Genomic DNA, 13,187 nt, shown 5'->3' on the forward strand with positions numbered 1-13,187 from the left:
TATCTCTCGAATCACATGCTCAATAATTAATTACATATGTTTATCTGAACTTGTTTTTAAACTTTTTTTTTTATAATTTTTAAATATCATTTTTAAAAAAAGCTAATTATTTCTTGAATTTTAACTATAAATTATGTGCACCTTAGAAATGTATCTTATATTATTTGTTTTTCTTAAATAAATGCAGGAAAAATAATTAAAAAGAAATTTATTTTTGCTAACCATTTATAAGTGGTTAAGAATATAAAAATGAAAGAAAATTATTAAAAATAAATAAATATTTATTGTAAAAAAATATAAAATTTATTTAACACATGTAACTAAAAAATTTAGTGAAACAAACAAGGTACACACGTAAGAAAAGAAGGAGGTTGAATAGTTTTAATGTAAGATTTAAAACCTACTAGTATTTTGCAAGACAGATATATAATAGTTTTAAAAATGTATAATGAAAATGTGAAATTAAAGGAGGAAAAGACAAGAAAAGCACACAAAGGAGGCAGTATTTAGATTAAATCAATCTAAATACTGTCAATAGTGGTGTAAAATAGACCACTTATAAAGTTTGTACACCGAAGTGGTTAATGGCCTAAGTTGATATGCTTTGGTGGAGGTTACTAATTTCAAATCATTGTTGCTATAATAAATAAAGGCAAATAAGACTTGGCAGATAGGTAGGCATGTTAAAAAACTTGGCAGAAAGGTTTTGATACCCACATGATTAGGGCTGCTGGCATCAGTGTCACGTGGTGCAGTATAATAGACAGTGAATTAAAGAGAAGGAGATAGAAATGGAATTACGAATATTTTAACAAATAAATTAAACAATCCAGAAGCTTTTCTTGTCCAAGCTACAACTACTTTTAATGGGAGAAAAAGAAAAACCAAAAATACATCTATCGAAGTCTTCTTCACTCAAAATCCTCCCTCATTGTCATACTTGAACGTTGAACTAATCGCACCAAAGCCTGAACTAACTCTGACACAGGTGGCCGAAATTCAGGCTCAGACTGATACAAAGAAAAGAAGCATATTAAAATAATGAGTCATATATAGTATAGTATAGTATAGTATGACAATTAATTAATTAAACTGACCTGAACACAGAGGGCGACAATATCAGCAAATCGGAAGAGTGACTTAGGAGGGTAAAGCCCCCGCAAGGCAGGGTCCACCATTTTTTCCACCGCATTAATGTCATGAAGCTGTGGGGTGGCCCAACGAACCAGGCTTTGTTCTGCTTTTGTCTTTGAACTGAAGACCACAAGGAGCATATATAAAAAACAACTTTATCCTAATTGCATTCAGAACCAAATCAAAGAAAACCTACCTGTCTAAAGGCATTCGACCTGTCAAAAGTTCCAGCATCACTACTCCAAAACTGTATACATCACTCTTCTGGGTATAGGCTGAAGGTTTTGTGCATTCTGGTGCATTATATCCTGCCCCAAGATTTTGGCCAGTACGCTAGCAAGTAGGAACAAATAAGACTCATAAATTACGCCTACCAAAAATTAACATTTACAAAATGAATTCAAATACATTTAACAATTAGGGATTGCGTTTGAGTCTTTGGAAAAGAGAAAATCAATTCGATACTTTGGTCAATTTAGTGTATAGTTTTTCACACCCTATCACATTAATTAAATACAAGTACTGAAGAAGTTAATTAGGTATTAAGATACAAAAGATCATACTTTTCATTTACTAGTTAGACTGGATTATTGCATTTGCGAGGGGCAATGTAAGCGGGGCAGTTTAGGAAGTTACGACTTAAAACTGTTTGATATCCTATTACAGCATGTCAACAGTAAATATGAAATTTAGCATAATACAATATTAATATAGAAAAATAACTTCACCAAATATTCTCCAACCTTTTTTTAGTATCAGTTGCCTATTGTCTAGAATTATATCTGTCTTGAATATTTGACCTAAGCAACACCTAATGTGCTTTCGATAGACTTCCAATTAGTTTATTTTGGCTTCAAATTCTTGAGAGAATATTTGAAAAAACAACAAAATGATTGTTTCTCGACAAATAATCCTAACCAAAATGTGCATTTAATTAAAAAATAAAAACAGCGTAATTCAATACTAAGTTAGACAAGTAACCTCACCGAATATACCCATAACTCATTGTCTAGAAATTTATCTATCTCTAATATTTGGCCAAAGCAACATGTGGAATGCTTTTTAATATCAAAGAAAGATCCTATCAAAATTTCTTCTTTCTAATTCATTTCTGTTGCAAGTTCTACGTTGCAACTAATAGGTGGAAAGTGAGACCAAACGCTCAGAGTTGGGGAACTCTTGTCTCAGTTGTCTGAATTTAGTAAACTGATAATAACTACTACAGAGGCGGGGAATAGGGAAATAGAAATTGTCTACTAAGCTATAAGAATTTGTGAGGAAATAAGGGCTAACAAGTTTACTCAGCAAAAAACAAAATATGCAGGCATTATTTCTAGGAATGTTAAAACATCACACATCAAAATTCCACTCAGGCAGTAAAGAGAAGGAAGTATGTATACAATAATAAGGAGACTATAAAAACAAAAAACCTGGTAGAAGGATTCCAAACCATAGTCTGAGAGACGAGGATTCAGATCGGTGTCAAGCAAAATATTGGAAGACTTAATATTCTTGTGCAATAAAGGAGGCGAACAAATTTCATGTAGGTACCTGAAAATGTAGATGTGTCCATAAAATGAATAGTGTTAATAGCATTCAAACGCAATCAACATAAAAGAAAGATTATAATTTGAACTTAGATCCACTATTGAGTGTAAAATATATGGTAAAGTACCAAATCTACATAGATTATCAACTTTAGAAATCTGTTGAGCATTTGAATTATATAAATAATTTTCTATCAATATATTTAAGTAATATCATTTTTATACATATCTATTCAACAAATTACACCAGTTTTTAATATAGTAATGACCGAATTGATGTATAATCTAGATTTTAATGGAAAATGTCACAAAATTAAGAATGTTGTACTCCTATCTAGGAAGAATCCTGCACAAAACACGGCTGTAAGTGGATTTTCTACTACATAAATTAACACTATAGATGCCTATCGATATGCAGAAATATGTTGTTCATACTGTCATAACATCTACGTCAAAATGCAAGTACTATATAGTAGATGTAGACTAACTCAACAGCCCGAGCTGCTCCCAATGCAATTCTGACTCTGGTGTTCCAAGTTAGGGGTTTGCTGAAGTCGTCCGATAAGTGTAAAAAGTCATGGAGGGAGCCATTTCTGAAATAATCATATATTAACATGTGCTCCGGTTCCGAACAATAACCGACAAGCTCAACAATATTTGGGTGGTGAAGTTTGCTGATCCTTGAAACAATCTGAGAGAATTCCTCGGAAGGACCACCATGCAAAAGCGAAGGATTGATCTTTTTTACAGCCAATACCTGATGAAAAAAACATATATTTAAGGTTTTCTCGATAATTGCAGCCATGGTTGTCCCAAAGCCATGCCTGACCCCATAACTAAATTTTAGTTTTCTACATTTATGGCTGCAATTCAGACATGAACATAGGTGTGTCATATATGTATTTGCATCTTCATTTGAAAAGACATTTGACTCGGAGGTTCTTCTTAGTAATATTATGAATTTCCATGCACATGCATATACTAGTGTATCCATGACTATTTTATACCAAAGCACACGTGTAGGTGCAGATTAATTAAACAGAAAGTACCTTTCCATCAGCATATTTAGCCCGATAAACACATCCTATGGATCCTTCACCAAGAAGTCGACCCGAAGCAAAATTAGCAGTAGCAGACTGTAACTCTGCATGTGAAAAAGTAGTAACACGGATTGATGTGCTTCTCTTAGAATTTAGACGATTCGCAAACTCGTTGTCATTAAAGGATTGCACACAATCGGAGACTGATGACCTAACACTAACTGATGGAGATTTTTGCAAAGCCTTTACGTCAATCGAAGTAGAATCCATTGACTTAAATCCTGTCAGCAATACGACAACTGAAATCAGTTAAATGCATGTCGACTCCATATTGGCTGTAGTCAACTTTTGCTATCAGTACATAAACTAGTGTGAAGATGATGGCCAGTTAACACAAGTGAATAGAAGGAGAAGAGAAGCATTGAAGAATAATGGACCTAACAATGATAAGAGCCTATGTTTGTATGAGAAGAAGGAATTAGTGAAGAGAGCAAGGGAGAGAAGGAATTGATTGGAGGAGAAAGGACAGAAACATGATTAATGGGGGAAGGGAGAGAAAATTGTATACAAAGACAGGGAAAAGAGGATATTGGAGAATTTGGCATGGGAAGGACTGCTCATTTCAGCTCCTTAGCGCTCTGTTTTTTCTCTATACATCTTATTTTCTGTCTTTAGTCTCCCGAGGATTCTCCTTTGTTGTAAGGAACTGAGCTCCCTTTGTTAGATATATAATACTCTTTGAATCTCAGTTTCTATCAGAAGATAATATCAACTTAAGTCATGACACAAGGGGAATATTTAAATCTAAATTTCAAAGAAAAAGAAAACAAAAATGAAATCTGCATCAAATATAAATAAATAGTTGGTTTATTAATAATCACAGACAGTGCAAAGCAGCAACTGTCTATCGAAAGTCACCTTCTTTTATGCTATAGTTATAGTCTACATAAAAAAGAAAAATATTTGGGCTGACATACGAAATAAGGATCAGAACAAGTCATGAATAACAACAGAAAGTATTGCAAAATCTGTGAATAGAAAAAGACTACCTATGTAGTCTTTGCTGACATCATGACCCGAATCTTTTGATAACTCCTGAGATGCAAGGGGTGTAAAAGATCTATGCTGGCTATGCCTGTCTTCATCGATAAAATGTGAAGAAGTTTTTGATGATCTTCTCTTAGAAAGAGCAACAACAATTATAATTACTGCTAGTACACCAAAGGCTATGCCTGCTATAGCTATTCCACTAATAACAGATTTATCATTCTTTTTCTCGGAATGCTTGATAGGGGGAGTACCAGGAGGAGGAGGAGGTGCTGGTCCACTTGACCAAGAGTTTCCTCCAGTTCTTTGGAATTAACAAAACTAAGTTAGAGAAACAATTTATGTTGCATCCTTCAATAAATGACTGTTAGAAAATACTTACTGCAAATTATTTATCTCCTTTAACTCCTCAGGAACCCAACCAGTAAATTTGTTGTTTTCAACATTCCTGTTAAAATTAAAATACTACTGAAGTTAATTTAACACTCTCGGAAGAGCAAATCCAATTCACTATCAGAATTCAGGTATACTAATCATTCCTTCAATAGATTTCACTACTACTTCACATTTTGGAAACTAAAAAACTTACTCGTTAAGTAAAAATATCTTAGCCTTACCAAAGTGATTCATAAGTTGACTAGACAACGTTGACATTTTATTTCCTCATAATGAAAGATGTTGCTCGTGGTTTTTTGCAAATAATCAAACGAATAAATGACCACATAGTCATATATAAATATGATATGTAATGCATATTTAGATGATCCTAGAAATATATATGGTTGCCACTACTGCACTGAAAATCTAAAAAATCAAATATATGAAGATACTTGAACATTTTATAAGGGGGGATGGAAAATCATTCCAAGGTGGGCAAACATGAACTTACAAATCTTCAAGTGGAAGGCTGGCAAGGACATTTACTGAACCAGTGAATTGGTTGTTTTGTAGGTGCCTGTATAAGGAAAAACAGAAGCTTACAGTGAAGATTTGTGTATGTATTATTCCCTGAGAGTGATAGTGATCTTGTTCTTACAACTTCTCGAGGCTTTTGAGCGATTTGAGACTCTGGGGTAGGTCTCCTGATAGTGAATTGAATGATACATCCCTACATGTTATTCAATGTTATATGGTTAATAAAATTTGCTCGTTTGAAGATACATCCCTGCATGTTATTCAATGATATACGGTGAAGAAACCTGGTAATCATATACTAAATAAGAATCCAAATAAGAAGGGGAAAGTCTTAAATAATTCAGTTCCAAATGCAAACAAAGAAGCATCATTTTCATTAATATTAAAAATATAGTGCAAGCAGTTATACTTGAAATATAGCATGTATTGTATAGTTGTATAAGGGGCATAGAAGCTTTTCTGGAAGTGACTTATTGCATCAGCACAGAGCAAATAAATCCTTATAAGCTCAACATAACAGTGGATTCAAGTGAAAAATAAGGAAAGAGAGGACAGAGGAATCTCCATATATAACAGAATAATCTCAAAGTAAAAATTAATCGTCTCCCAAGCATCAATGCATTATTTTATACACAGCTGGAACTGGGTTCTTAATAATAGCTTATGCCTTAACTCCACTCAAATTCCAAAATCTGCAATAACATGAAAGTAAAGATCTTGACAATAGAAACCTTGCTGCATGTTCACACTTACAGTTGTTTGAGTTTACTGAGCTTCCCAAACATATCGCCCAACTGGTTTTTGAGCTGATTATGTGCAAGATTTCTGCATGCATAACATGTTGAGAAACAAAAGAGAGTTCCAAGGAAAATTAAGAATAAAAATAGGAAGGAAAAATTCTTACAGGTAGTTGAGGTCATCCATCTCAGAGAATGAATAAGGTATACTTCCAGTGAAGTCGTTCTTAGAAAGATCTCTGCATGACCAGATAACAGAATTATTGATGACAAAAATATGGCGCAAACCAAATGCAGGTTGCCTAGAAGAAGAAAAATTCTTAACAGATTACATTCTTGAATCTTGACCGTCCTTTAAAATAATGAATCCAATCATTTTAGCAATAATATAAAACAGATATGTTAAGTTTAAATCATATTGACCAATATCTTAGCATGACGGAAATCCCAAATCTACCTAATTTTGTTAATGTGAAAAAGCTCAATAAGGCTTAAACCATAACAATATATGGGAACTTACTATCAAAAACGAATTGCTCTAAAAGCTTATGTAATTACGTTATTAGGTATAAATCCATGAATAAACTTTATAGTATCTTCAACACACACCATGGCCATGACATGAAAATCAGCTCACCATATCTAGTGCTTGAATAATAATTTAATTAGAAGAATGGGAATTAACACTTGGTCATGTTGGTTCTGATACCAAGCTTAACTTATTAGGTGTAGCCATAAGTGTTATATTTATGTAGTAATATTTGGCAGCATTTTATGCAAGTGAGTTGACTTACATATAACGAGCATTTGGAGGAAGTTGATATGGTATATCACCCTTGAAGTTGTTGTTGCTCAAATCACTGTACTATGAAAAAATTAATGTATGGCATTTAAGTGATGTTCTCTTATTATTTATTTATTAATTAATTATTAAAAAGAAAGGAAGTGTGTGTTTGAAGATCTGGGCCTCACAAGTCGGTAACTGATTTTAAGCTGGACAACTGGTAGCCCATTGATCCGGAAAGGCCCAGGTCAGATAAATTTCTGTTGAAAGTAAAAATAGTTAGAATGTCTAAGGAGTTGATGAAAAGAAACATAATATATTACATTATATTATATTACATTTCTGTGACTGAAGATCCTGAGCATTTGATTCCTTCCCAGGAGTCGCCACACGGATCACCTCCACTTGATTTCCAGCCACTCAGCTTTGAAGGGGAATTTAAGCTTGTATACATCACATTAAGGGCTGAAACTGCAAAATTAAGCATAAGAAAAAATGAGAACAATGCAATGCAATCACAAAGATTTTGGTTTGGATATCATAATACCATCTTGGGAGGCAGTTTTGCAATGAACTACGGTGGTTGAGACCGCAAGCAAAGCAATCCACAACCTTGCAAGGTTAAGGTTGTGGTTGTGGTGCATTTTCTTGCACAATGGGATGCAGAACAGAAAGGAAAACAGGCAAGGTGGTGCTTATCTTTTGAACCAACAGGAAAGAATTAACATTGAATTTGAAACGAACATAACATTCCTTCAACACCATCACGTTTGTTCCAATGCCTATATTTAGGAGGGAGAAGGAACACGCCTAAAAATGCCTGGTAGCGCACTCTTTTTGCGGACTTTAACTATTAGCTAACCATTTTTTATTTTATTTTTTGTTAACTCATAGCCATAGGGACCAAAACCGGAAGAAACAAAGAGAAGTGGCTTACAACGCATGGTATTGTTATACTAGGCAACTCATTGAGAATAAACTCAACAAGAATTATGAATTTGAAAGCTCTAACATAAGATTTCGAGTAAATCACCGATTTAGTTGCAATGATTGATTAAAATGTTGCCTAAAATTAATAAAATTAAAAATTAGCTCCTAAATTATAAATTATTAATTAATTTAACCCTAAAATCGTAATATTAGGTGACATTGATTTTTTAAATTGAAAAAAAAATAAATCTTCAACCAATTTATTCTCTCTCTTATTAGTTAGTGTTAGATTAGCCCAACGCTTAACTGTTTTTCTAGATCCATCAATGGCTTTCCTTACCATGTTCTCCCTGCTAGAAATCACAAATGTCTCTACACTGCCTATTAAATTAAATTCCAATAATCATTATACCTAACATACTCAAATCACTCACCCTCTCCAGGCTCGTGATTTGTATGGCTATGTCACTGATGATGCTCCATGTCCCTCTCCAACCACTGGTACTGGAGATGCTGTCACTTCCAATCATGCTCATGTTCACTGGAAGCGGTAGGATCATTAATTACGTTTTCCTGGGCACTTCTTGCATCATGTGGTCCCAATGCACAAATTGTCATCACTTCTACCACCACCTATGTCGCTGCATGGACGATGGTCAACAAACATTATGTGAATTGATCTCAAACCTCGTGTAATTAATAGTATCAAGTGTTTGAGTGTTAGTGAGTTTGTCATTGAAAACCCTCTACACACAATGAAACCAAAAGGATATAACACTTACAAATAACACTACAAAAAAATATCAAAATGACGTAGATTTAAGATAGTTGAACACCTCTTGTCAACATTTATGGTAATATCTCAATAGGTATTCACTCAAACAAGATTACAAGTTTTCTAAACAAACTTGATTAAAAAATCTTTTCAATTACAAATTCTTCTGACAAATTTGAGAAATCCTTCAAATTATACATCCCGTCTCACTTTGGTGGTACTTCTCTCTTCACAATAACCTACTTTAATAGGACTTTAATTGTTTCATCTATTCTCTCATTATGATAATTGGGTTCTTCAAGAGTCAAGATACATTTTACTATATCTCTTGGAATATACTATTAAATTTTAGTATAAAAAAATTGCTTTGGTAGTTGAAGGAAGAAAGGAAAAAAAAGCGTGAGTTTGAATCCCTTCTATTAACAAAATAATTAATATTGATCGATAAAAAATACTATTAAATTTTCTCTCACTTATATTAATGTTTAAAAATTTAGATTAATCTTTCCACCACAACAAGCTAGAGACACATATGTGATTGTCATGTCACCGAAATGAAAATGATAGGAACATTAATATATAATTTTTTTTTTTCTTTTATGCATCTTTGTTCTTTCTCTACGTATTAATTTTGCATTAGTCTTTCGATCTGTCCGTTTGATTATAAATATTTCATACGTCATGGAAATGAACAAAGAGGAATGATTGAAGAAGAATTAAAAACAATTTTAGATTTTTAGTTATGCATTTTAGTCTTTATAGTCACATAAACACACACATAATATATTTTTTAATTGATCCATTGAAATAAAAAAACAAATATAATTTTTTTTAATAATTCACATATCATATATTCAATTATGTATAAACTTAACACACATAAAACTTTATTTAGTATTAAACGGGTCAAATCAACACTACTCCTAATATTATTAGGTAACTGTCTTTCAATTTTGAACCACTGACAAATAGAATGCACTTTCAAAAACTTTTTTTTATAACTATTTTTTTTCATCTAGAAACTTAAGTGATATTGCGAAACAAATTTAGGATATAAAATAATAGTTTAACCGAATTTTTGTAACATTTTTTATGTAAACATTTTTTTTTAGTATTGCATAATACATGATAGATCTAGCAGGTTATAGGATCTCTTAAAGTGTTCCTTGATTCTCCAGTTCCACAAGACGTAGCTAGTTACCATGAAAATGAATATTATCACCCAATCCAAAGTTTTGACAAAGGTTAGAGCACATTCACTAAGATTAGGTTCATAGAATTCATCAAGCCCATAGTAATTGAGAAGAGGAATCTAAGCTGCCCAAGTGATAAGCCAATCACGAAGGACATATTCAAAACAATTGAGAAATGGATTGGAGACAATCATCATTGCTTATTTGTTTTCATCCCATTTACTTCGGGCGTGTTCATAAAATAAGTTCGGGTTTCGGCCTTCTATACTTGTCTCTAGCCTCTACCTACCTCAAAATTTTAATAAAGGTATTTATTTTAGATTTAAACCAAACCAGAACAAGATATGATAATACGAGACATAATAGGATAAAATTATATTAATATAATATTATGTGTAGTCAAATTATAGAATTAAATAAATATAAAATTAAAATTAAGATGTATTTTATCATATATATTTCAAAACAAATTTAATATATCATATTATGCAAAATATTTTTTTGATGCATTTAATCAGTTTTATTGAAGACTAATTGCTTTTAGTAGATCTTCTCTCCTAAGTCTTAATCATATTTTTTCATTTATAAAGCTCGAATCCAATACATGTTTAACAAATTTGAGTCTAATTCCATTCAAACCAAAGATATATTAATTTTATTACCAATTATATATAGACATTAAAATTTGATTTGGTGGACAAGATGGATAGGATAGGTATTTATTTTATTATAATTTGTTGTTTGTTACGCGAGTATGATAAGATTATGTTATCCTATTGCTTATCATATCTGGTTGGTCTACTCTATTTTTTTATCCTAAAAGAAAGAGCTAGATTAGGAAGCAAGATGATAAGAAAGCTCTATCTCCTCCATTTTATTTCTCTCTCTATTATGTAATATATTAAATATTATAATATTTGTTACACATATAATTATATTATATTTATTATAGTATTTACCTACTCTATATTTTTATGTTTATAATATATAAATATAATATATGACAATATATTATAATTCAGAATATTATCTAATGTATTTTTATATGATAATTTTGTAACATAAATTTAAATTATGTTATCAATTAAATAATAATTATTCAAATATTTTAAAATCTTACATAATTAACAAAAATGTCTACGTAAATAAAGTATAATTTTATATAATATAGTTAAAATTATAATTTTCATAATTTGTAAAAGAACAATTTTAAATTTAAATTTAAATTTTTTTATGTAATTTTGACAAAATAATATTTTTTTCATATTAAACATAATTTGCATTTTATCCTATCGATACTTTGTTATTTAGTATGTATAAAAAGATCTAGTTCAATGAATAATATAAATTTTTTAATATTGTGTTCATTTCTAAAGGCTAATTTTTTTTTTCATTTTTTCCTCATTTTTCCACTTTATCACTCTATCCTATCTCTCCAGGTCTCATCCACCAATAACAATTGGCATCGCTGCCACCAAGAGCCAACGACGGCAAAACCACCGCAACTACCACAACGGCAATAATGAATGAAGCCAACGACAAAACCACTGCGAAGTACCAGGAAATCCACCAACAACCCACTCCGTGAACCCACCGTAGCAGCGACAGCAGCGACGGCAGCGACGGCAACGACAACGGCTCTCCTTCTCTTTCTCAGATCTAGAAACCAAAAACCGATCCAGAAACAAAAAAAAAAAAACACAACTCTTTCAGATTTGTAGAAAAAAAATAACACAAACACCGCTGCATGTCTAGGCCAGCATTGTCGTCGTCAAGGTCGAGCCCTAGATCGGTGGCATGCCATCGCCACCCCCGACGCCCTCGACCCTGCCTTCCTCCGCTCCTTCTACACCAAACCCTCTGTCTGGCTCCCTGACAACAAAAACAACTTTGACGATGACCACCACCGCAAACTCCCCTGCCTCGACTTATACCTCGTCATTTGGGGCAAGGCCGATAACCTCCACTACTTCCCCGAATGCATTGCTTACATCGGTCGAATAGATTTGTTTCCAACGAACCCAATTCATCGATGAAGGCAAACAATAGAGGAATGAAGGCCGCCAGCATGATTTGGTCTGCCATCAGGGAGGGAGGTGGAGAGAAAAATCTAGGTCTCATTATGAGGAAAATGAGAGATCAACGAGAGAACGGGCTTTCCAAAGCGACAAATAAGGGAAAAGAAAGAAAAAAAGAAAAAGAAAAAGAAAAGAAATATTTTAAGGTAGATTTAGAGTTTAAAAATATCTAATGGTTCATAAAACTTTCAACTAAATTAATTTTCACCTTTCAACTAGTTTAAATGTTTTATCTTACATTAATAAATATCTACTAATCTATTATATTAATAAATATCTACTATTCTATAATACTAACATTTGAGATCCAAATATGGCCCATTTTGATAAAAAAAAAGTACATGTGTTGCAATTTGGTACATTTGGAGATTGAAAGTCTTCCAACAATTTTGCTTCTTCCTCTGATAACTAGACAGTTAAAATTGAACCAAAACCAACACCACTACAGAATAGCACGGCAAGGCTTTCTATTACTCCAAGAACACAGTCTGATTGCACACAAAAATCGAGATGACTTATTGACTATGTTTGGTAAAAAAAAAGAAAGCACAATAGCCACATCAACATGTAACAGGTAGCATGCATGTGACCATTTGTGTGTGGCAGATTAAGCACAGACAACAAATGACAATTTTTGGGAGTGTAGCGTAATCTTTTTTTGCATGTGATTGAAATTTCATTGAAGAGGTAAATGTTGATGTTTATCTTTTTTATTTGAATTTGAAATTTAAATTCGTTTGTGTTCCCACTGAATTCTAAGTCTACCTTCTGGTATATGTTCCTATATAAATATATTTTGTTTTAGTTTGCTGAATTTCGTTTGAGAGTTTTGTTACAATTTGTTTGAGTTCTATCGCATTTGCTGAAAATATACTCTGTTTTACTTATAGAAAATAGCAAACAAATACAACTCAGTAGTTGAGATCAATGCTGAGAAAGAGAGTTGGAGAATCATGGTTAGGGTTGTTCGTTTGTAGATGATATCAAATGTTTTAACTAACAAACAA

The 13,187-nt window shown here is 32.4% G+C and overlaps 1 protein-coding gene across 1 annotated transcript; it reads right to left on the reverse strand.

Moving 5' to 3' along the window:
• Positions 1-797: 797 nt before the first annotated feature.
• On the reverse strand, positions 798-7,902 carry LOC114420903 (protein STRUBBELIG-RECEPTOR FAMILY 5-like). Its single transcript, XM_028386614.1, has 16 exons — positions 7,752-7,902; positions 7,543-7,675; positions 7,393-7,464; positions 7,215-7,280; positions 6,588-6,659; positions 6,437-6,508; positions 5,805-5,876; positions 5,658-5,723; positions 5,151-5,216; positions 4,771-5,072; positions 3,731-4,002; positions 3,170-3,438; positions 2,565-2,685; positions 1,331-1,467; positions 1,098-1,254; positions 798-1,010 (listed from the first exon to the last, which is right to left on the reverse strand). Exons 1-16 carry the CDS (start codon positions 7,846-7,848, stop codon positions 912-914), a joined length of 2,073 nt encoding a protein of 690 aa, XP_028242415.1. The 5' UTR covers positions 7,849-7,902; the 3' UTR covers positions 798-911.
• Positions 7,903-13,187: the final 5,285 nt, after the last annotated feature.

Source organism: Glycine soja, chromosome 8 (genome assembly GCF_004193775.1).
Source record: "Glycine soja cultivar W05 chromosome 8, ASM419377v2, whole genome shotgun sequence".
Taxonomy (NCBI): domain Eukaryota; kingdom Viridiplantae; phylum Streptophyta; class Magnoliopsida; order Fabales; family Fabaceae; genus Glycine; species Glycine soja.

Excerpts from the sequence above, each read along its gene's own strand:
- LOC114420903 (XM_028386614.1), bottom strand. The coding sequence starts at position 7,848 with ATGCACCACAACCACAACCTTAACCTTGCAAGGTTGTGGATTGCTTTG. Across the intron at positions 5,877-6,436 it reads CTCAGTAAACTCAAACAACT|GGATGTATCATTCAATTCAC; the intron begins GTAAGTGTGAAC and ends AATAACATGTAG. Across the intron at positions 5,073-5,150 it reads AAGGAGATAAATAATTTGCA|AACTGGAGGAAACTCTTGGT; the intron begins GTAAGTATTTTC and ends TTAATTCCAAAG.